Raw genomic sequence first — 25,961 nt, 5'->3', positions numbered from 1 at the left:
TCAATAAATGCTCTTGATTACAAAGTGGTAAGAAGACAGCTCCAGCCCCCATGATTATGTGCATCCTGGAAACAGACAAGAGAAAGAGTGAAGCACAGAGAAGGAATGAGTAAGGCTACAACACAACTTGCTGGCAAGGGGTTTGCGACTGCAGCTGGGCTATATAAGAACAGGTTTTGTATTTTTTTCCTACATAATTTCACTTTCCCACCTGCCCCTAAAATAAAGCTTGGTAACACAGAGAAAGCCAGTTGATTTCCTCCTCCCCACTGCTACTTCACTGCTGGTGCTGCTGGTGGTGGTTTTGCTCCCATGCTTTCAGAAGATCAGTTGCCAGCTGTGAGATGTGCTGCCAGGCAAACTTGACATGGGTGGATTCCACGGCGCGGGAACAAATAGCAAAACGTAGCACAAACTTCTCTCGCAGGTGGCACGGGACCAGATGAATCTTCTTGGCCTCATTTATGCTTGTAAGAAGCTCCTTATTTAGTTCATTTGAGCCCTGAAATCATTGTAATTCAATGGATACGGTGATAAATTCCAGAAGCAAGTTTCGAATATATAAATCGCACCAAGCAGCCAAGCCCAAGTACCTCTAGTAACATGCAACCACTTTTGCATCTCACAGTGCTTTGTCATCAAAGGATTGTGAAAAGATGATGCTGCAAGAGAAAATTTTTCAGCCACAAAGAGACTCATGGATTAACTGGAGTTTAGAAGCAGTGTTCACTCTGGGGCAATTGTGATAGCCAACTGCTTTTTTGTGACCTAAGGATGTGAGCTGTGTAGCTTCATGTAGAAACATTCATTGTCACATCCATTTCATTAAACATTCCTTAGATTAACTAAAACTAACATGGGAGGAAAGTTTGCAAAGAACTATACCAAGATTTGTAAGACAAACCCTCCAGTCTTCCCTTGAGCATGGCTCCTGTGAGAGGGTCTTTTGAATATGAAGATGGAAATCTTACCCTTAGTAAAGAAATAATAAAGGTAATGTATCCCTCATACGAGTAAGCTTGATACTACCAGTAGAAAACCTAAAAAACTATTCACCTTACCCTAAAAAACATTCACCTCTGTAGGAAATGTTCACTACAGAATCCTACAGAGTGAGTTTTTCAGGGGGTTTTAGAAACATGGTACACTGACCCTCCCTCTGGAACTAAAGAGCCTTCTGCATTCCAGGAAACAAAGATATAAATGTTAAATAACTCACAGAAGGTCAGAGGGACTTTACACTCATGCAGTATTGAATTTTATCTCCTTCTTGTGTCCTTCATTCTCTCTGTGCTCAAATAGTGAATGTGAGGATTTCCCTTGGAGCAGCTGTAAGCATTTAGTATCAACCCCCAAAAGAAACAGGACTGCACCTTTTGCAGGTTCAGCTCATGTTGAATCAATATTTTTCCTAGTTTGAGTTCATCACTATTTGAGAAAATAACAAGCGATGTCATCAGATTTTCAAAAACGGAAGTAAATTGCTTTCAATGAAAACAATGAAAGAAGGGATCCCAAAAACCTTGGGATTTTTTCTCACCTAGCAACACAGAATATAGTGCTAGCTGCATGCCTTTTTCAGTCTTTGTTACCCAGAAGAGTGAGTGATGGCTTCAGCTTCTCTGGGTAGTTTGCCATAATAGCTTTGGACATATCACGTTGATCTTGAGTTCTATATTTTTATTCTTTGGACAAGTATCTCAGCTATTATACAACCTTTGCTCTTTCTATTACACTGCTGGTAACACAGAATTGCAAGAGGTACTAGGAGCATCTGCACTTTTACCACAGTGTTCACTTACTGAATGCTGACTGCAGTAAAATAGACATAACTGGACAAATCTGTCTGTTCAGCAGCAGCTTTGTTATTGTAGCAGTGTAGGTCTTCTTGAAAATATCCATATCAGGAAACGTATTCTATCACATCTGCACAATTGTGCTTAGCTTTTTCTATGTAAAAACAAAGCATAAGGTAGACACAGTTTCCCATTGACATTGAAGATAAATGTATTATTCTCATGGTTTTTGACTGTATTAGTGTTCGAGCTGAACCTTGATCCTACTTAGCACAAGTTGTCAGAGAATTTGGACAAGACCCTGAAACCCATGGCTTAGCCTTAGTCTTCAAGGAAATATTTATGCAATTTGAATGCTCCTAACTAAGAAAAAGATCATCTTTGGTGTTTTGCAAGTCCACAGCCATCATGGGTCACTCTGGTGACAATGATATACTACTTTCTTATCAAAGGCAATCCATCATTCAAATGATGATCCTTGCCTTCAATATGAAAGGCACAGCACTAACTTTCAGGCAATACAAGGGGTTATATGACGTTAAGTTAATGACTTTGGCTTGAGTGAATGGGAGAGTTGAGAAAGATTTATATATCTGTCTTCTGTTCTACTCTCACAGCTGCACGTAGGGGCTGCTGTGACAAGAGTGTCACATCAAACTGAAGTTAGAAGTGACTAATCCTCTCCCAGAGCTCTGAGAAGCAGCAGCCAGCTCTGATTGAGTCTGTCAGCTCCAACAAGACAGTATTCTCACTCCCTGAATAAATGACTAGCTTGACTTGTATTCATCTGAAGACATGACAAGGAGGCCAAAACTAACCATTTTGCATGATACATTTGATGAAATAGTTATGATATGAGCAAAATAAATGAAAAATGATTTCTCAAGAACAAAGGAAGGAAAAATACTTCATACTTTTACAACTGTGCAGCCTTACAGTTCAAGTCCCCTGTCCCTCAGTCCTGTATTTACATAAATGTTACAAGTATCCTATTTCTAAAATGCATTTTAATATGAATTACATAAATCACAGGAAGATTTATTAAAGAGTGATTTTAAAAAGCAAATAAAGCTGTAAAAAATAACTATAAAATGTTCTTCGTTTAAAAGCTTGTTAGTTTTGTTTTCTTTTTGTTGGACAGAGAAGACAAGTGATTAAAACACTGCTGTTTCAATATTGGTTATTCTACAACTTGTTCAAAAGTTTCTTAGCTAGGTGTCCAACAATTGCATTCTCTTTTAAAAAATTGTCTTTCCCTGTAGACCTGATTTTTTTCGACGGATCACCAGCGACAGGAGAACAGACATAGATCAACCACTGGTCTGATCAAAAGTGACAATTCCTGTTTTTCCATGCTATATTTCACCAAGGCTGTTCCTTTAAAGTAAATGTAGAGCACTGACTAACAGCTGTCTCTGGATCTGCAAAACTAATGTTTGCTTGTTCCATGTGAGAGGGCAGGCGACAACTAACATTTTGTTTTGAGCAATAAAAGCCAGAGAACCTATTCCTCAAAATCTTTAAAAAGTTCTTGTTAGGAAAGAAATTCCATTCATGTTCCCACTTACAGGAAAATCTCCCCGTTCTGTAATCAACTTGATCCCCTGCAACAGACCATTTATTTTTATTTTATTTTAAACAACATAAATTCAAGCAAATTTATTTCCATTTTCCAGAGAAATTCACCATTACCTTATTGCTAAAGATTCGTTAACTCCTTCAGCCAATTGCATCAAACTCAGGTAACTGGGGCAACTGAGTGACTGAGAAAAGAATTTGTGAGAAGCAGTGGTACCACGCTACCCAGAAGGAGCCAAGATGCACTTGTGAGCCTTCAGAAAAGCTATAAGCTGATTTAGGTATCATGTGAACCAGTGTTGTTATTATTATTATTATTATTATTATTGCTTGGTGTTCAGATTCAGTGTTACAATCCAGCCCTTCACAGAGGCTCTTCTGTTAAATGAGTTCTTTACCCAAAACAACACATTGATCCCCTTGTAATGTCTGATGCAACAGGTGAACCCTCCCAGCTCCTGTAGCTCTTATGCCCTGAGTGTGGAGCGGGTTCTCTGGTTCCTGTTGGGGGAGGTCTCTGTGTCAAGGAGTTTGGCACTTACAGAGATTTTGGGGAATGAAAGGCCAAGAGGGGCTGAAGGATCATATTCAGCAAAAAAGGGAGACCAGGGCCAAGGGCAGCTGGAAATGTGCCTTCCTGTGCAACCAGTTCTTACTCAGATTGTGCTCCAATTTGTCCAGTCTGACCGTAGGATTTTATAAATGAAAATGTATTCTTGAAAGAAAACTTTAAAAAATTTACTATTCTAGCCTTCATCCATGGTAGTCATTATATATATAAAAATACATGTAATTATACATTAAATATACACACATAAAATTAAGTTGACAAGAAACATCCAATACACACACACACATCACATACAAATGTCTAGAAAAATATTAATATATTAAAATAATACATTTCATTAAGTCTATCAAACATATAAGAGTAATTGTGTATGAATGTGTAGACTAAGACCATTTGTTTGTCCTTAAGCATATGATTAATTTTTAACAAAATTCTTAAGCTTCTTTCCTTAATCTGCTTTAATTTACATGAACTCCCACTACTTTCCTTAAAAATTAATTAAATATATTAACTACAAAGACTATGTTCTATTCCAGGTTATTCTGTTTCTATAAAACATGACTAAGACATAGGAGGTCTCAGCTGCCTTACCTTTAGCCGAAAACAGACTAGTCCCAAGATAACCTCAGCACAGATCTCAAATCTTTCATCCTGAAGGACTAAATCTTCAAACTGATGTGACAGCCTGATGTGCTGAGAAGAGAAAGATAGTATCTCTGTTGTATAGATTTGATTCATCGGTAGAAAAGATGTCCTAAATTGTTTTCATTTCTAATCTTTCTCAGTTCCCTTGTCTGCTATGTGGTAATTTTCACGTTGCCATCTGTTTATGTTAACTTACGCCCTATTTATTACTTTCAGAGTTCATATTGATCCATTACTATATTAGCCATACTAGTCTGTTTCTTCATGAATCATTTCAGCATGGTTTTATAACTGTCATGATACCAGATTAATAGTAAATAATTATTATAACTCTTCTTTAGGCCTTCTACCTCTCTCAGTTTTGGTTGAGAATGGCTGAAGAGTCTAAAACTTCTTGTGGGCAAAGGGGGAGGTGCACAGAGGTATATAGAGAAAATTATCATGATTCCAGTACAAAATAAGCTGGAAAGGTATGCTTTTTAAAACAGTTCACTTAATTGGAGAGTAAATGTGAAGAAGGATGGAATGTGCTCACTCCTCTGACCTGGGTGCTCAGGTTCCGTTGCAAAGTGGCGGCAGTATAATCAGGAAAGAGGACAGTGAACCTCAGCCAACCTGTTTAAAAATTACTGGGGAATGGAAAGTGACATTGGACACCAAGACAGAGCAATTATTTTGAAGCATATGGAAAAAATACGTGAAATATTCATGTGTCATAATCATCTTTTACTGTCTCCTCCTTCCTCATGTTCTATAGCCTTAACCAAACTTGTGTCTTTTATACAGCTCCACAACATTTCACACTGCATGTACTAGCTTCTGGAAAACAAAACCATGAAAAAAAGTCATGTTCAAGAAGATGAGAATCTCACAACTGTTCTTCTGAATGCAATCAGCAACTGAATTTAATTTCCATGGATAAATACTAAATAAAACAACAACAACAAGAGATTTGGTTTACTGCTTGTAGTTTGTAAAAAAAAAAAAAAAAAAAACACACACACAAAAAACCACAAACAAACCAACAAAAAACAAACAAACAAACAAACAAAACCTCTGGTATTTATTTGTCTATGTCTCACTCTTTGAACTGAAGGCTTTTTCAGGGATTTGAAAGAAATAAAAGCTATGAAAAATAGAGAATAGTCAGTAAAACACAAATCGAAGCCTTTAAAAACTAAAATAAGTTCTGATTGAGGGGACATTCTCTGAAGCATCAGGGTACATTAATGTGTGTATGCAAATCAGCATACCTGCCTAGCCTTGATCACTTCATATGTTTCTTCCTATAGATTTCACCTCTCTGCCCAACTTAGCTCACATCCCACTACACACTGACAAAAGAGTCTTCTCAAGAGTCACTTGGACTGTTCCACTCCCCAGTTGAATCACTTTCTCTGGCATTGCTATTCTGTACATTTCCAGTTTCTCAGTCTCTGCTGTTAATTTGTAATGGAATTCATTATCCTCAGTGAAGAAAGAAGAATGCAGTACACTGATTTCTGCTGGTCCTATGGAGGATTTGTCTGAGTTTGAATACTTGTGGGGATCACATACAAAAATATTAACTGCTAAATTTCTCAAATTATTTCTGAGCTCTTGGAGGGCACTTAAACCAACAAAGGCATGACACACAGTCAAGCAGTTTGCGAATGGGCCATTTACAAATAACCCATTGGGATGTCACGTTTATACTGACTTTCATTTGTAATCAGTCCAGAAGACTGTTGTTGTTGGTTTTGTCATCTTTTGACATCTCCTCTGTGGTTGTGGGACTTACCTCCAAAATCTGTATTTTTCATTCCCCACATCCTTCAGAGATGACTGTCCTTCCCTTTACCACTGCTTTAAAGACTATACTTTGCCATAGGTAAGTAAAAATTATGTGGTATGTGGGAAAGGAGTGCATAACTTGAAGGTTTGGAAAACAAAAGAAGTTACTGCATCTAAATCCAAGTCACACATTCTCGTCTCCCAGGAATATTTTAGTTCCTAAATGCCTTTCTGAGAAAAAGTAAATGCAAGGTTATGTCTAGTCATTTTGATGCAAACCTTAAGGCTGCAAACATAACAAACATCTTTTTCTTAAAACATACTAATAAAAGAGAGAGAGAAAAAAAAAAAAGAAAAAAGAAAGCGACAAATAGTTTTCTTGTGACAGTTCATGAAGAGATTATCGCAGATGTCTTTAGTCTTCCATGTAGAAGCTTGCCAATCACACAGCAAATAGTGTGGCTTCTTAAGGATATGCAGTGTTTTTTCCCCACTATATTGTTAGAAGCTCATCACTGTTGAAAATCTCAAATCACTCTGTAAGTAACACCTACTTGTGCAAAAGAAGCCTGACTAGCGGTCTGTAGCACTGGACAAATCTTCCTAGATTTTCTGATTATAGCACAGCAAGCACTTTTGGGCTGGATAGTCGGGGAAATGTCTTGGAGACAGGGAAAGAGGGAACTTGTTGAATATAAGTACTGACCTGTGCAAATCAGCCTGATAAAAGACCATGTGTTAATATGGGGTTTCCAACCTTCTCTTTTCCCAGTGAGAGATTTAGTGCTACTTAAAAACTTGGCATCATATTAAAATAATTGTAGTCTCCAGAAATCTGATGTGAGAGAGAAACCCACTAGAAACTGTAATGGTGGCCTAGTACAGTGATAAAAAGTTCGTTTTCCCTTGCCCTCCCACCGCGGGTTACCCAAGAAAGCAAATCGCAGTCACCTTGCGGATGTGCTCCTGCAGTCCCCTGACCCCGTACATCCTCAGCACAAACCAGAGCTTCAGGGAGTGGAACCGCCTGCCCAGGGGGATTTGCCAGTGCTGCAAGGCAAGGAGAAGGGAGGGCACCCACGTTAGAAATCACCACTACAGTGATGCTGCAGAAATTGTACATTCTGCAATGATTTGAGATGCTTCACATTGCCACATCGTACAGGCAGTTGCTGGAGGTGGGTCAATTGGTAATAGAAATGTCCAGTCCTGGTTAATTCCCTGTGTGACTGCTTCATATTTTTTTTTTTCAAATGAAAATTAGAAAAGGAGGTTGGTGTCAGAATGGTAGGGTTACAAGGCAAATCAAATTTTCTTTGTTCATCCTGAATTCTCCTTGAAGCTCAGGTTGCTTACAGTTGTGGTGCTCACATCTACAATGACTGGCCCATTTTCCATTTCAAAACAACAGTGATTTTATTGGTTAAATGTTAAAACACAAATGCATTTTAAAAAAATGTATTTTTCACTCTGTTACGGAAAAAAATCTTTAGGACATTTCCTTCTACTCCTTAAACCTTGAGACGTTACACATGCAAGATGATTTCTGCTTTTAAACAATTCCTTTCAAAAAGATAGAATTCACAGTTTCAGCTTGCAGAATTCTACAAATTTAGAAAGCTGCATCCTTCCTGGAAATAAACATCAAGTTTTGAGGTCTATTATAGTAAGAGAAAATAAAAGTCCTAGACATATCAGTGCATACAAGTAATAGTATGAGTTACTACATTGATGCTGTACTTACCCGATAATCTGTTACAAGGCCTAGAAGTTAAAGAGAAAAATGTTCATATTGCTTCATCACAACAGCCAAAACTTACAATCATTCTAATGCTATTAAAAAGCTATATCTTTGCTGTCCTTTATGTTTGCTACCAAGTTCAGCATCATCAGTGTCAACAGGAGCACTAAACACCTAGTAGGATATCTCGCAGCACAATAAATAGAGGTGCTTGTAAGTGAGCTTCATTCCTTAGCTGGTCAGAATATACCAGTAACAAGTTAAACAGTTTTCACAAGAAGAAACACAGTTTTCCTTTCTGTTGTACTTCAGATCCTGTGTAGACAATGGAGTAAAAATTGTGTTTTCCTCTTGTAAGGAGAAGAAGTGGTAGATTAAATTGCAGTTATTCCATTTGTTCCCATTTGTGTACTTTAGGAAATGAACCTGGTTGTTTCAGCTCAGTAACAAGTTAATTTTATAACAGTCGTATTCTTCTGCATCGTAGCAGCCATTTTTATTTGGTGGCTGCAGGACTAGTAGCAAAGAGAGTAAAGCAACTGGTGATAGACAAATAAACCTACATTCCTGTAAGGGGCTGTGTCTAATGATCCACAACAACACCTTTCAAAAGCTGTGGAGCAGAATGCAGTCAATGATGAGTCCTTGATTACAGGCCTTAGTCTCACATCTGTATCTAGCTGGGAGGAATTGCATTGTGGGAGCGTATGTGGCGTTCACAACAGAGTGTAAAGCTGCATTCTTCCAGCACCGCCACTAGAATCTGACCTGGATCCTGAGTTGCCAGGCAAGCTAGTAGAATCTTCCTGGTGTGATGTGCAAATCACATAAAATTATAATTAATGACAAAATAAAGACTTTCCCCTTGGAGGCACACATAATTGCCAGATGGTTATTAAGAGTAATTGCTCACAGATAGAGATATTTTTCTGCTCACTTAAATTCTTGAGTGAGAGAAGAGCAAATTCAAAAATGCTGCTTCATTTGCCTTGTAAACCATGATGGGAATTCTCAGACCTGAGACCTACTCAGAAAATAAGACCCTGCATGAGACAATTCATGTTTCCAGGAGTGCTGATGTCACATAAATGACCCAGGGATCAATAGGGATTGTAACAGCCTAGCACCTTTGCAGATTTAGCTAATTTTATTGAAAGCATAAGTGTGTATTTGATTTAACAGTTTAACTAGAAGCATTTGCATTTGCAAAGTGTAGTCTAGCTCTTTGGAATATAGATATATGGATAATAGATAGTGATAAGTATATTTTCCATGACTTATATTTTTCATTAAAAAGGCAGAAAATCAGAGTTAACAATTCTAGTCTTTGAAGGGTGAACCTCAGCTCCAGAGTTACTACATTGCCATGTGTATTGCACTGTTTTATATTTGTGTTTCTTGGAAATATAGAAAAGGAAGAAAATGCAAAATTTCAGTTAGTTCAGGACCAAGGCATGAGAATCCTCTTTTCACAGGGCTTTTTAGTGAATGGTGGAATTCTGGATGGTATTAATATATATGTCAATGACGTCATAGCCATAACAGACTGAAAAGTACTCAGGATACACTTCTGAACACAGATCAGCACCAGCAGTTCCAGGAAAAATAGGAGACTAAAGGGTAAGAGCATCCACTTGTGATTCACCCTCTAGAGAAAGTTATGAGGGAAAGCATAAGTGTGTGTTTGATTTAACAGTTTAACTAGAGACATTTGCATTTGAAATGTGTAGTCTAGCTCTTTGGAAAATAGATATCAAATGGGAACAGATTGCAGAAAAATTTAGCATCACTAAACTGCTGGTACTCAGCTGATCTATTGGGAATCATTATGATCAGACCGTATAAAATACTTTCACAGCTTCTGAAGGCAAGACAAAGGCTGAACAACTTGTTATCCAACCGGGGAGATAAAGATTGCAGGTCAATTAGGTGGCCTCACTGAAAGCACCTAGTTTTAAGAAAGGTTTGATTTTCTTCTGGTGTTGCTTAACCTTGGGAAGACCTAAGGAGGCCAAGAAGGCTAACAGCATCCTGGCTTGCATCAGAAATAGCGTGGCCAGCAGGATTACAGAAGGGATTGTGCCCCTGAACTCAGCACTGATAAGGCCACACCTCGAATCCTGTGTTCAGTTTTGGGCCCCTCACTGCAAGAAAGATATTGAGGTGCTGTAGTGCATCCAAAGAAGGGCAACGAAACTGATGAAGTGCACATCTTATGAGGAGCAGGTGAGGGACCTGGGGTTGTTTATCCTGGAGAAAAGGAGGCTGAGGAGAGACCTTACTGCTCTCTACAACCCCCGGAAAGAGGGTTGTAGTATGGAGGGTGTTGGTCTCTTCTTCCAAGAAGCAAGTGATAGGACCAGAGGAAATGACCTCAAGTTGTATAAGGAGATATGTAGATTGGATATTAGGAAAATGTTCTTCACAGAAAGGGTTATCAGGCACTGGAACAGGCTGCCCAGGGAAATGGTTGAGCCAACATCCCTGGAGGTGTTTATAAGACATGTAGATGAGGTTCTTAGGAACATGGGTTAGAGGTGGACCTGAAAATCCTAGGTTACCAGTTGGACTTGATGATCTTAAAGGTCTTTTCCAATCAAAACAATTCTATGATTCTGTGATTCTATGATTCTTAGATCAGCTCTGTCAGTAGTCACATGAACATATTTTCACTTAAGGTTGAAGTTTTTCTCCTGAATATTTTTCATGTTAAGTAAAAGCTAGTGACTTAAGTACATTTTCCATCACTCGTATTTTTCATTGTATAAAACAAAAAAGCAGTGTACATATATTTTCTTTAGCAATTCTAGTCCTTTGGAGGGTGAACGTCAGCTCCAGAGTTACTACATTGTCCTGTTTATTGTACGGCTCTATATTTGCATTTCTTGGAAACGCAGTAAAGGAATAAAAAGCAAAATATCTGCTAGTTCAGAATTAAGAAGCAGGAATGTATTTTTCCCAGAGCATTTTAGCAAATGGTGGAATTCTGGATTGTATTAATTTAAATGTTAATAAGGTCATAGCCATAGTAGACAGAAAAGTACTCAGGATACACTTCTGAACACAGATCAGCACCAGCAATTCCAGGAAAGATAGAAGACTAAAGCGTAAGAGCATCCACTTGTGATTCACCCTCTAGAGAAAGTTACGATGGAACTTGCACCACATGCTGACACTGCGCTGCTGTGACCTTCTCCACAGTAGATCAGTTATTAACCAAATGTGTAAAAACCATCTTTAGGATGGCAAATGCCGCTCTGCAGTTGCCAGGTATGTGCATGGAGTGACACTAATCCATTAAGGAGCTTTGTGCAGGGCCTAAGATTTGTTGGTTCTTTGCCAGCATTTTGTGAGGAGCTTTCGTGAGCATTTTGTACTGGGTAGGCAGTCTGAACATAGCTCCCTCTGCAATCAATGTAAGATCATGGCAGCAACAGGATAACATCCCAGATTGCTATAATTCAAACCAGAGCACAGGTATCAAACACTGCTCACCTTTGCTGTGTGGCTTCAGGGAATGTTTGGTCTTGACAGGGATATTTGAAAAGTTGAATCAGAGCTCACATGCATAGATAAGAAAAAAGGTCACAGACCTCAGAAACTCTAAAACCAAACCAGATCCTGAAACCATTCTGAAGCAAGAGATGTTGGCAAAGGCAGGTGAAGGGACTCCATGCACAGCAGCCAATATGTTTATATGACTATCAAAAGATGATTAAAAATTTTCTCAACACTTCTAAGAAGAGTCAGTGGTAAATCCGGAGCTGGGGAAACCACAATACAAAAGTGTTCATATGATACTTTATAAAATGGCTTTCCATCAATTCCTTTTTTATACTAACTAAAATCTTGCTAGATATGTGTTTGCACTTCAATAAGCTTTACTCCCTGGGGCACTTGGAAATGGAAGTAAATTCCTAAACAATTTAGGTAGTTTTAAGAATTTCAGTTTTGATCTTAAATTCTTTTTCCCCATTAAATATCAATGTGCAAACAAAATAGTAACAATCTCATTTAATTACAAAATTACCGGAGTCCTGATGTTGATGCTGCAGGTAGAGAGGTTCCAATTTAAAGACACTTGTTATATCAGATCTTTTTTTCACCCTGTGTAAGAAACGGGGGAGGGGGGAAGGAATAAAATTGATAAATTTAAGAATTAAAATTTAAGGGATTAAATTTCCACAAGAAGTGAAGGTAAATTGAATGTGTTTAAACTGGCATATTTCCTGAGCACAGCCTGTGCCATTTTCAGTCCTTTTCACAGCCATGTCATTACTGTACTTACAAGTAGTCAAGTGCAAGGCTCAGCAGGAATAGGCTGCATGACTGCATATTTAAAAACAGACAAGATACAGACACAGAGGATCTTTTTATGGTGATAGACACTCACACCAGAATGTGCGACTAGCTGAAGCAATGTTCATGTTTGCAGTCAACAGAAGTTGCCTTGAAATTACTGCAGTACAAAGCTGTGTTGGAAGAGCCGCGGCTTCGTAGACACAGAGTGCAGATGTCCTGAGTCTTTAGGGGTGCTGAACACGGCCTGTCTGTGCTATGGTGGCAGCGGCAGCCACTGGTAGGGACAAGCCACCCAGTGCAGACTTGGGCTCCCCTCTTGTACCACCATGCCCTTGGTTGGGTCCAATACATGAGTACTGACTGACATACTACAGCACAAGGTGAAACTGAAGTGTCCTTCCTATTGCCAGCTTCTGGGTGGTATAACTGGACTGAATATCAAAAGCCTTTTAGAAGGAATAAACTACATTTTGCCAGTGGGTGATAGCAAGATTTTGCTGGTTTAATGATTCACTTAGATTTTATCATCTTTAAAGTCCTTTCCAACCAAAACAGTTCTCTGATACCACATGAAAGATTGACTTACCTCTACAAATTATGATGTTTACAGAAGCAGAAAAAGAAAAAAACAGAAATCAGGAAGGGAGAGACAGGTAAAATCATTCCAAATACTCTCAATAAAAACAATTAATAATGTATTTGTGTGTTGGAAATATCTGGTGGACAGAAGGAAGAAACTATTATCTGAAAACAGATTTCATTATGGTAGATGTTGTGAACAAACCCTAATTTGTTCTACTGTCATTTATCTGATACATTCATCTACTTTGGTATTTTCACGTTTCAGTAGTTTATTCCATATACAACTAACCTTCCCAAACAAAACTTAACACTTAAATCTCAAAAAGAGTAACAGAAGTAGATGATTATTTTCACTCTCTCTGAAAGAAGACACTTTCTCCTTTTTCATAATATTCCAGAGCACCAGTTAAACAAGTCAGGCAAAACTGACTGGTAGTGTCAAGGCACAGTCTCCAAAGGACCCTAGCATTTGAATACGGAAAATATAACCCTCACAGAGCGGTAATCTTAAAATGCTTTTTTATAGGAAGTTGACTGCTCTTTTCCATACATTGAGAAGCCTGAGAATATGTTACAAAAGCTTTATAATGTAATTGCCTCCAAATCCCCAACCATATCAGTGCTACATCTTGCACTAAGTAGTTAAATAATTACATTACAGTTCTAATGGCTACGTCATCTTAATTAGCTGGCAGAAAAGAAATGGAAATGTTTATTGGAGAAGGCATTGAGGAGCCTGAGTGATTTAGAAGCCTGTCCATCAATGGGTCTCAGCTTCATGTGATTCTGAAATGGAGTTCACTGTCTACTGAGCTCTTCCTGTCTTGTGTCAATACCATGGTTAATACTTCTCATGGATCCGAAGAGGACTAAGTATCCTTCACAGTTACTTTTTCTCATCAGGTTCCCTAATCATTTATTGTTCCATTGCACCTTTTTAGGCAGCATTACAGTTGATAATAGAGGTGAATTTCGGACATGGATCTTAGACATAGTTGGACAATGGATTTGGCTTCAAGTAAAAGAGTTTAAGTGTATGCTTCATTCTTTATTAAGTGAATAATGCCTTGCTGAAATGGAGCCTGAATGGCTACAGTTGTGAAGTTTTGCTTTGAGTGAGGAGACATGATGCAAGGTCTCTAGAGATTCATTGTAATGGAATCATCCTACATGTGAAAATCAGCATTTCTGCAATGGCTTATTAAAACTAAAAAAAAAAAAAAAAAAGAGAGAGAGAGAGAAACAAAAAATGCCTTCCCAAGTCTTTCCAGATGGTGTGATTGTCTATATCTTGTTTTTCTGGAAAGCCAGGTAAACCACTTTTAACACAGTTCCACAGGTTTCAGTGGAAAGCAGACTTACCAAGAAATTAAGCTGGTAGGGACTAGACTCTGGGCCCTAGCTGTCCTACAAGTATTAAAAAGAATGATGGTGTATTTTCTCATTTCTGAGTAGCTACTTTGTTAACTATGTCTTGGAGTGCTAAGAAAAATAAGTGAGAAACTACCAATTATTTTCTCCCTGTTTCCATGTACAAACGGCTAGTTAGGAGGTACCTATCAACTGGAGTCTTGGGTTAATCACTGCCACTACTGATGAATCAGGATCCAAATGTAAGCCACTTACTCTAAGGAGTACATTGGGAAAATTCTTAAATTCAAACATGTAATTTATTATCTAAATAATATACATATTTGTGCAAGAGCCAGCTTTGCTGAGGATTTTTAAAAGGTTGAAGGTTAACCAAAGGCAACTGAGACATCACTGTTCCACATTTCTTCTTCTTTTAAATAAGCTGACCTATTTCTGTATAATGTTTTAGAGCCTTAACACTCAGTTTTTCCTTCTTTTTTCATTTTTGCAAGTTTTGTTCTATTATAACTGAAATTAATGTTTTCTTTTATTTTGATAAATAGTCTGCATTTCCTGAATAGCTGTTTTGCTAATAATATCATTAGTTATGACACTGGTAGACACTGGGTTCTAGAGATTCCAGTTTGGGACACAATCGTATCATCTATTATGGGATGTTGTTGTTACTGTTATTATTACAGCTATGATAGTTTGCTTCAAATTATGTTTACTAGTATCCTCTTTGGTGTCTTTTTATATCAAAAGGTCATCTCTACTGTAATCTGGGGAAATTGAAATTCAGTACAAAATTGCATAAACAGTCCTTTTCAAAAACATGCTTTTCATCAGCCAAATCCCAAGCACTTTTAGAAAGGCTTTTGAATCAAGGTTCAAACAAGAAGAAATCTTATGGAAAAGAAGAGAAGGCTCTGGCTAGCATGCTCTTCACTGCATTAACATCCTTGATTTAAGTTTTTTTATTTATGTCCCAAATGGAGCAAGTATGAATCTGCAGACTTTTCAGGATTTCCCCCTCTCTGGAACATAAGGCAGAGCTCAGGCCTATTTTTAACCTCTATTTTTTTGAAACATGGATTAAATGAAAGAGTGAATTTTGTACATAAATTACAAGAGTTAAAGCTATCCAGAACTCCTCATTTCAATCGAGAAATGTAAATAAATGTCAACTGCTAGGAAGGCAGAATAATTTAACATGGGATTTTTGTCTCTTGTAAAGTTTTCTTCTACTGTCATACTTACCACATAGCAGAGCAGTCAAAATTCACTAGGAGCCATTTGTGAGGATTAAACATAAATGATTCTGCAAACTGAGAATGAATAAATAAAAAACAGAATTATGAAAGAGAAAAGAATCCATGAGCTAACAATACAAGTTTCTCAAATTGTCTGAGTACACCTTACCTACAAATGAATTCCCGAATTGGGGCTTTAAAGATAATATTCATGCTGACATCACCTTGCTTAATAATTACTGTTATTAAATCTTCATTTATTTGGGTGCTGGAATTCAGGTTAGATGTGCAGCTAGGCTATCGGTATTATCAACATATTGAGAATTAGGTAACAGTTATATTTTTTAGATTCATATGTTATGGTAAAGTACATATCTGGGTGTAAACTAAAAAGAAGTCTGCATACTCAGGATCATCACCTGTGGTTCATATCCCAGTTTCCAAAAACAACTCACTAAGCTTTCAATTTCAGGAATATGAAGCACATACACACAAAACAAAACTCGTGCTTAGAGACAAATCATATCTTTAGTTCAGAATCTGCATATTGCATTCATTCATAAAACTACAACTGACCAGGAAATTACTTTTTTTTTTTTTTTTTTTTTACACTTTCCTGACAGGGTGTTTTCCTTGAGTAGAAGTCATTTTTTCACCTAAGTCAAAAGAAAAACCAACATAGAATAAGCATTCACAATAGATGTTTATACAAATCATGTAACAGGCCCATTACACTTGATGTGAGATTATCTGTCTGCCTGTCTATCTATCTCACTGTACTATGTAAGGTAGGAAACCTACTCATGATTATTAATTATTTACACTTGTGACAAATGCTGGCCCAGACAAGGGATGCTGTTTCATCTCCTTCAGGAACCAATAACAATGTTTTTAAAAATATTCCCCCACAGGAAATTACAAGCAGCTTCATTTGCTGATAAAAAATGGGTCAGAAAGAAATGCTTCATTTGTGAGGGGGTTTTCCCTCCCTTTCTTCATTAGCCACTGCATATCAGTGCTGTGTTTGAACTTCTGGCTTTACCAAACAGCAATATTTCCTCCACTGACATGGAAGACATGGACTTATCTGACTGTCTGAGGGAGCAGCAGGAAATTGAAGCATTCTTATCTGAGCAACTGAATGCCAAGTAGCTCAGCGAGCGGGGAAGAGGAGCAGGAGTGCTGTTGGGGGAATATTTAATTTAGCTCTCTTGGTTATTAAACCCTGTCTGTTTGAGATATAGCTACTGGCTGTATCCTATATGATTTCCAGGATGAAAGCAAAATATCAGACATAATGAGCTCATTAGCTTGTTCGTCTTTCCTTTTTTTTTTTTTCTTTTCCCATGTAATGTAGAATTAGGGAGTTATAAACATGCCTTTTTTGATATCTGAGAAAAAAACTCCTCTTTCTATTTTGTAAGACACTTTGTTGATTCATGACTACTTGATATTCTGAATTACAACTTTTACATTCTGTGGTAACTTGTATATTCCCAGGAAAAAAAAAAAAAGTAAAAAATATATTACATTAGTGATATAGTAGAATATAGAGGCAGGCTACTGTAGAAGAAACACTTCATTCACCTCTACTCCATTCAAAAGATGCCTGAATTCAGGGCAGATGAATGCACTCCCAGCATAGGCTGCATCAATATGCATCCAAATACTTTCCTTATTGCCTTAAAAAAAAAAAAAGGTAATTAAAGGGGAAATAAACTGAACAGCTGATTAAAAAACCCTTTTAATTTGCATGAAACCAATTACATGATAGGTTTTTCTTTGATGTTATTATTTTCCCAATTTAAAATTATATTAAGGGATTAAATGTTTCTACCATATGGGTTTCTAAACAGTATGTTTTACATGTTGATAGATGTGCATGCACATGCTTTTGAACTATCTGCAGCAAACTAAGGACTGAGACACGTATGCAAGAGCAAGCTTTGGAAGGTTAGGAAAGCACTAGTTTTAATTAGTCACTGAATGGTTTCTGCAGAAATATTTTAGCATATGAGCTTCCCATATATTCTCTCTACTTTAGTATTCACACTCTGCTATATGTCACCTGTATTAATGCACACAGTAACAATTTTGGTCTCTGAGTTGATGATTGAAGCCCACATAAGATTTTTACATTGGTCACGAAATAATTCTGATGGTTATTTTCACATACAGAGATATATCTATTCAGATCTGCAATTAGGCACCATGTTCATACCGGAATTGGCATTCTTGTGGACTACATTTTCTTTATGCATAACTGTCTGGAAAAAGTTACTAAAATATTATTCATAAGATCCAGGACATAGGTTTATTTGAAAACATGTTTCAAGTTCAACTAATTATTTATCTTTAGATATACTTGGTTTGAGATACTGCCTTTATTTTATGGGAGTACTGCTCATGTATATTAAGATGAAAATACACCTGCACACCAAAAAGCTACCATGAGACTTGTGATTTGAGTAGTCTGTAAATCTTCTGCTGGTTTCTGCTTCACTAGTAGGAAATCATTGAGAGCAAGTGGTGAAACACACAGGATTGGTTGCTGTTCCTAAAAGTATTGGTATCAGTATTTTAATAGGTCAGGTCTACAGGGATAACCTGAACAGCAGAATAACCTCTAGCTGCTAAGCAGACTACTGGAAAACTTTTTAGAAAGGAGGACTGAGAGAAGCTGAGACTCTGGAGTTTATGCTGAAGGGCAGGAAATCTCCCAGAGCAAGTCACCACCTCACAAACCCCTGATGTTTTAAGCCCCACCTGAATAAATTAACAGAATATCAAATCGTTCTCTGTTCTTGTGAGGCTGCTTCCAATTGCTTGTAGCTATAAATTTCCTGTTCTAAACATACACTTGACTAGACACGGTGCAGTTCCGTTTCATTGTTACCAGCTAGCAAGTGAGCTCTTTTGACCAGGCCTTGCTGCAGATCAAAGCTGGCACAACAGATAGAACAGAAACATTATGAAGAGTCCAGGGCTCGACCACTGTACCAAACACCCTCGTACCCGTCCTGTTTTCTTGCACAAGGAAGGAAATTGGGGAAGGGAGAGGAAGGATTAAGGAGATTACACACAGGTTTTTGGAGCATATTTCCCTGCTTTTAATGGCCATTAGATCCAGACAGAAAGGAAACACTTGGTGCAGAGGAACATTGGAGTTCAGCTTTTTCCTGATCTTCACCACTGCCTTAAATGTACTGTCAGGGAGATGGGCTTGAAGATAAATGTTACAAATCAATATGTTCTAACTGATAACTTTCCAACAGACCCCCCCCCCAAAAAAAAAACAAAACCAAAACAAAACAAAAACCCTTGAGGTTTTTTTGTGCTCTCTACTGTTTCACAAGCTTGCTTCTTGGCCTAATGTTAGAAAGAGAACTGTAATTGAAGGTCTCATCTATAAGCAGCCTTATTGATTTTGGACACTGACATTGCACAATGACTTGGAAATGGCTCAACACGGCTTAAACTGGTATCTGCACTTTAAGAAAGTAGCGGTAAAGAATTACAAATAGGACCCAGGTCAAACAGTTTGTCAAAGGAGCAGCAAGGTGTGGTTCCAAGTGTTGCACAGAACTGCAGAGACCAAAGAGACCAAAAAAAAAGGGAAAAAAAAAAAAAAAGTGTTACAGAGATAACAGATTTCATAGGGAAAATAAAGTTATTTTAGCCAATACCCATCCTTCAATGGAACTTTTGAGAATCTATTTTCTTTTTCAAAGCTCCCACAAGACAGATGCATATATTTGAATGTTAATATGAAAGTGACCAATAGGTAATGTAATATAGTCACATTATTATATTCATGCTATCTCTTACATATTTTCTATGTGTTCAACCTGCAAGGTGATCATGTTATAGCAGCTTTATAATGGATAGGATTGCTGAAGTATATTGTACTATATCTATGCCAGCTGCAGCATATCAGTGTTGGTTTATGAAAGACAGCATAAAGCTCATAGGCCACTTATATACATTCAAGTGAACTAGGCTGGAATGCAGCAAAGCCTACCTCTGAATTTAGCAGTGCTCAGCTTAGTGGTCTCCACAATTGAGAATCCAGGTCAACATCCATCCAATAGAAGCCTGTTTCAAGCTAGGAAAATAGGGCCCAACTGAGAGCAGCATTTACGCTTGTGCTTAACCACCAGTTAGTATTAATTAAATGAACCTGACTTCACTATATGCGTTACAGCTCCCCCTCAGCTGGTGGCCAGATGAAGGGCTGCATATCAGCCACACTTAGAAACTGCTCCTCAATAAACAGAGGAAAATTTAGTGCCTCAACACCTTTAATCATCTACAGTATGTGGCATTGTTTTTTGTTGGTGGTGGGTTTTTATTTTGGTTTGGTATTTTTTGTTTTCTGATAAGGGAAATTGCATCAGTTTGGATGCAATCATGGTCTCTTCATTAGGAATGATATCTCTGCTGTCTCCTCTGGCAGAATTTCTCCTGTTAAACTTTCTGCTTTGATGCTGAATTGCTCCCCTTAGTGAAGGATCAGTGAATATAGGGAGACAAGGAATAAAGTGGCCTAAGGCGTTTCCTTGGCAATGCGCATATCCCTGTCACCAGAACAAAATAAAATAGCATCAAAGTACTCAAGAACAGAAGAAAAGGAAAGGCTTTTGGAATCTACAAGCCAGAAAAAGGAGCCCCAATACAGTATGTGGACTGTTGCTCAGCATGACAGAGAATTAGCACACCTTTTGAGCTGAGGCCCACCATACAGATAATAAGATCTAGTTTAATCTAAGCGGACATGTTTTGTGTATACAAATAAATGGAAGACCTGGCACAGGCCATATTCACTCAGACTGAGCCTCTCCTGTCTTTGAAAGCCTGTTAGGCACAGCTAAGCAAACAGAGGAAGAAAAAAAACCAGTTAAATCATCCTTTGTAAAGGTGTCACTGAATGCATAAAACAGAATTTTTTATTTCTTCTTGCTACACATGGAAAAACTGATAAGGAACAAATACTTATGTGAGGCAAGTTGCATTTTTTTGTTATTGGACCAAAGGTGAAGAAAACCACATTAAATATGTATTTAGTGCACGGAAATGTGATATAGTGATATATTGTACTTTAAAATTAACAATAAGATAAACAAGTAGAATCTTATCTAGCATATTATGAGCTTGTATCGGGTAACAGAGAAATAAAACAAGCCTTGAGAAACATGTTCACTTCAATAGGTGCAGTGCAGAGAAAAAAGTTCATTTAGGCAGCCTCAGAGATGTTTTGTTTCTCAGTCATAGTCTTATTATATTGGAAAGCAATTGATGAGATGAGATTACATTTTTAAAAGAGCTTGTCAAAACTTAAGCTTCTTTGTCCTATTTGGCATTTATCCATGGCTACAAGCAAGCTTAATCTGCTACTTCTTCTGAAAATAGTTAATAGAAATACAAGTCACATTAGCCCTTTTCAAAATGTTACCACGTGAAAGAAAAGAATAAATGTCCATCAGACATGACTTTTCTGAAAAAATTGTGACATATTTTAGACTCTTAAAAAATCCCAATTCTAAATTCTTGATTTCTAAAACAGGGGTTTTTTCTTCTATTTTTTTCTTCAGTAGAGACAAGTAAAAGCATAGTATTGGTACAATACTATACCCCTTCATAGATCTATGTAGATCATGGTCTATATAAAGATCAATAGATCAACAGATCAGTAGATTAAGGTCTAGATAAATACCTGGCTGCAAGACTGGTGTCACAGGCAGAATTTTGTGGTTTTCGGTTGTGGGTCAGTCTACATGACACCAGGCCTGCTGGTGACAAATGAAGTGCACCTGTCTCAAAGCGGGAAAAGGATCATTGGATGGGAGTTAGCGAGGCTCGTTAAAGGAGCTTTAAATTAGATATGAAGGGGGAAGGGGAGAAGTCCAGGTACAGCAGAGATGAACTGGGGGATGTCATGCCAAAGTTTGAAGGATGGGGTGCTAGCAAGGTCCTTTGGTCTGCTATCTCAGTGGAGGTAGATGATGGAGAGCTGTGTGGCATAATAACAAAGACACAAGGATTATAGATGTGTTAGAAACCACAGAAGTGCCTAAGAAAGGTCATAAAGGAATCAAGGCTTCTGACTGCAAAAAAGGTGGCTGAAGTGCATCTATACCAATGCCGACACACCATGGGCAACAAACAAGAGGAGCTGGAAGCCACTGTGCAGCAGAAAAACTATGATATAGTTGCCATCGCAGAAACATGTTGAGATGACTCACACAACTGGAGTGCTGCAGTGGATGGCTCTAAACTCTTCAGAAGGGACAGGCGAAGAAGGAGAAGAAGTGGGGTAGCCCTGTAGGTTAGGGAGGTGCTTTGACTGTCTAGAGCTTAATAATGGTGACAAAAGGGTCAAGTTTTTATGGTATCATCAGAGGGAAGGCCAATAAAGCAGACATCCTGGTGGGAGTCTGTTACAGATCACCCAACAGAATGAAGAGCCTGTTGAAATATTCTGCAGGCACCTGGGAGAAGTCTCATGATCATTAGTCCTAGTTCTCATGGAGGACTTCAACTTACTAGATGTCTACTGGAAATACAACACAGCAGAGATGAAACAGTCTAGGAGGCTCCTGGAGAGTATGGAAGACAACTTCTGGACACAACTGGTCAGTGAGCCAACTAGGGAAGGTGCCCCACTAGACCTGTTTTTTGTGAACAGAGGAACTCGTGGGTAATATGTTGGTTGGAGGCCACCTTGGGCATATCGATCATGAAATGACTGAGTTTTCTTGGAGAAGTCAGGAAGGCAGATAGCAGAACTTTGGACTTCCAAAGGGCAGACTTTGATGTGTTTAAGAGGCTCATTGGCAGAGTCCCTTGGGAGGCAGCCCTGAAAGGCAAAGGAGTCCAGGAAGGGTGGTAGCTCTTCAAGAAGGAAATCTTTGAGATGCAGGAGTAGGCTGTCCATATGTGCCAAAAGATGAGCTGTGGTGGCGAAGAAGATCAGCCTCACTGAACTCAGGAAAATATATGACCTTTGGAAGGAGGAACACACAACTCAGGAGGACTACAAGGATGTTGTGAGGTTATGCAGGGAGAAAATTAGAAGGACTAAAGCCCAACAAGAGCTTAATTTGGCTACTGCTGTCAAAGGGAACAAAAAATGTTTCTATGAAAACATGAATAACAAAAGGAGGGCTGAGGACAGTCTCCATCCTTTAGTGGATGTGGGAGAAAATATAGTGACAGAGGATGAGAGAAAGGCTGAGGTCCTAAATGTCTTCTTTGCTTCAGTCTTTAATAGTAAGACGAGTTTTGCTCAGGTAACCAGCCTCCTGAGCTGGAAGACAGGGTTGGGGAGCAAAATGAAGCCCAAATAATCCAAGGAGTAATGGTTAATGACCTGCTACACCATTTAGACACACACAAGTCTATGGGGCCTGATGGGATTCACCCATGGGTTCTGAGGGAGCTGGCAGATGTGCTCACCAAGACACTTGCAATTATTTATCAGCAGTCCTGGCCAACCAGGGAGGTCATGGTTGACTGGAATTTGGCAAATGTGACGCCCATCTAAAAGAAGATCCAGAAGGAGGATCTGAGGACTTACAGGCCTATCGGTCTGACCTCAGTGCTGGGGAAGGTCATGGACCAGATCATCCTGAGTGACATCATGCAGCTCATACAAGACAATCATCAGGCCCAGTCAGCATAAGTTTATTAAAGGCAGGTCCTGCGTGAAACAACCTGATCTCCTTCAATGACAAGGTGACCTGCTTAGTGGAGGAGGGAAAAGCTGTGGATGTTGTCTACCTAGACTTCAGTAAAGCCTTTGACACTGTTTCCCACAGCATTCTCCTGGAGAAAACTGGCTGCCTCATGCCTTGGACAGGCATACTCTTCACTGAGTAAAAAACTGTCTGGATGGCAGGGCTCAAAGAATTGTGGTGAATGGAGTCAAATCCAGTTGACAGCCAGTCACAAGTGGTGTTTCCCAGTATTCAGTATTGGGGCCAGTTCTGTTTAATATGTTTATCAATGATCTGGATGAGGGGATTGAGTATACCCTTAGTAAGTTTGCAGATTACACCAAATTGGGTAGAAGTGTTGACCTGCTCGAGTGTAGAAAGGAATCTGGACCAGCTGGATCATTGAGCTGAGGCCAGTTGTATGAGGTTTAACAAGGCCAAGTAGTGGGTCCTGCATTTGTGTCACAACAACTCCATGCAATGCTACAGGCTTGCAGAAGAGTGGCTGGAAAGCTGCCCAGCAGAAAAGGATATGGTGATGATGGTCAACAGCCAGCTGAATATGAGCCAGCAGTGTGCCCAGGTGGCCAAAAAGGCCAACAGACTTGTATCAGAAAGTGTGAGGTCAGCAGGACCCGGGAAGTTATTGGCCCCCTGTACTCAACATTACTGAGGCCCCACCTCAAATACTGTGTTCAGTTTTGTATCCCTCACTAAAAGACAGGCATTAAAGTGCTGAAGTGTGTCCAAAGGAGACCAACAACGCTGGTGAGGCATCTGGAGCACAAGTCTTAAGGGGAGCAGTTGAGGGAACTGAGGATTTTAACTTGAAGAACAGGAGACTGTGGGGAAGACCTTACAACCTCTCTACAACCACCTGAAAGGAGATTGCAGCATGGAGAATGTTGGTTTCTTCTCCCAAGGAACAAGCAAGAGGAAATGGCTTTAAGTTGCAGCAGTGGAAAAATAAGATGGTATTTTAAACTGACAGGAGGAGTAGATGTGATGAATAAGTAAATATTTGTAAAAGAGGCAGTTTCAAATTCAAGTGATAAGAGATTATAGCATTGCAGGATTACATACAACTACAAAATTTGCATGCATTTATTCGGCTGTTTAATATAACTTTAAGTAATTTTAAAAATCATTTTTGCTGAGAAGTGCAACCAGCTACTCAAATCAGTGGCTTATACTTCACAGAAAGGTGTGTGAAGAACACTCATGGAACCTGTCCTAGCATTCCAGCTAAGCTGCCTATCGATCCTTGTGTTAGGGATGAGATCATCTACTCATGTCAAAAATAGCTTATCAGAAGCAATAAATCCACTGATAAATTAAAATCCAGTACTCACAAAGAAAGGGATAAGACCTGAAGCTTTGTCTTCATCCAAAACTTTCTTTAGGGATGAATCACAAACACTGAATTTATCATCTGAAGAAACTTTTTTAATCTTCACACCACCAATTAATGCAGCCTTTTCCACTGATGAATGAGCCTACAAAGAAATTTGCAGGTTTTAAGACAAATACATTTTATTAAAAAATAAGAAGTTAATTTGTATTTGAAAAGACAACATAATTTCTTTCAAATGAAGCAAGTACTTGAGATCCTGGGTCTGCTGTCGATACGTAACAGATACGTACACCTCCCTCTTTCATATAGATAGACAGATAGACAGATACAAGTATATACACATATATATGCATACATACACACACACACTCACACAAATGCACTAATAGAATAACAGAAATCCTGAAGTATTCTTGAAACCATTGCCATGGCGTCATTCAGGCAAGAGCTCAATTACCCTTAGTGAAAGCTTTAATTAACATGTTCACACTTAGTCAGCATTGATTAAGAGCTTCAGGATTTGGCTCCAAATCAGTCAAAAGCAATGCAGACAACCAGCTTGCCTAACAAGTATTAATTTGCTCCCTAGCATATTTTTATGGCGTACAGCATTGCTGAACCCTAAAAAAATATACATCATGGTATATTATACATTGAGATATTTTTTTACGTTACCCTTTTTTTTAGATTTTGATTCAGTCATTCATGCATTTTTGTAGACAATTAGGGATCATTTCCAATATGTTATTTGATTTATAACTCATCTTACTTGAACTGTCCTTAATAATACTTTTTATAACATAAAGTGTCAGTAAATAAAAACCAAAATATCACTAATAAATGATTATGAAATTCCGAAGTACAACACTATAATAACTCAAGATCTCTATTAACAGTGAAAGGTATGCATAGCCACAAAATAATCTCCTTTAGAGCATGACTAAAACCAAACAAAAAAGAGCTATTTTTCCTTCCACACCTCCTACACTTTAATTAATCATAATTAATTTGAAAGAGAAAAATTCCCCATGTTTTCATATCATGACTATTGTCATTCATAATCTCTGTCCTACTCTTGTATGGAGTGCTAGTGCCTCCAAGAGCACTAATTCTATTCTAACTTAGCACAGAATCACGGAAAAGATTAAGCCAAAACACAGGTTGAAGAAGACCACATGAAGATAAAATTTCTTCCTTTCTACTTCACGTATCCCTGGAATGGCATATTTTAAAGGCAGATTGACTACTAACTTGTATCTCAGCAGGGCCTTTTGTGAAAGTACTTTGCCAAACTAATT

The 25,961-nt window shown here is 38.3% G+C and overlaps 1 protein-coding gene across 1 annotated transcript in view; it reads right to left on the bottom strand.

Annotated features, from left to right (window-relative positions):
* Positions 1-277: 277 nt before the first annotated feature.
* Positions 278-25,961, bottom strand: part of LOC308037742 (aromatic-L-amino-acid decarboxylase-like) — a gene marked incomplete at its 3' end in the record, with an annotated part of 43,007 nt that continues 17,323 nt past the window's right edge. Inside the window, exons 5-13 of the mRNA XM_080339738.1 lie at positions 24,662-24,805; positions 19,113-19,179; positions 17,182-17,276; positions 15,602-15,669; positions 12,135-12,211; positions 8,108-8,127; positions 7,315-7,413; positions 4,537-4,638; positions 278-502 (exon numbers count right to left, since the gene is read on the bottom strand). Of these exons, the coding sequence (XP_080195864.1) occupies positions 278-502; positions 4,537-4,638; positions 7,315-7,413; positions 8,108-8,127; positions 12,135-12,211; positions 15,602-15,669; positions 17,182-17,276; positions 19,113-19,179; positions 24,662-24,805 (897 nt within the window). The remainder of the gene's footprint in view (positions 503-4,536; positions 4,639-7,314; positions 7,414-8,107; positions 8,128-12,134; positions 12,212-15,601; positions 15,670-17,181; positions 17,277-19,112; positions 19,180-24,661; positions 24,806-25,961) is intronic.

Source organism: Nesoenas mayeri (genome assembly GCF_963082525.1).
Source record: "Nesoenas mayeri genome assembly, chromosome: 2".
NCBI classification, from domain to species: Eukaryota; Metazoa; Chordata; class Aves; order Columbiformes; family Columbidae; genus Nesoenas; species Nesoenas mayeri.
Note: the sequence above shows the minus strand (reverse complement) of the source record. Positions and strands in the feature narration are given on the sequence as shown.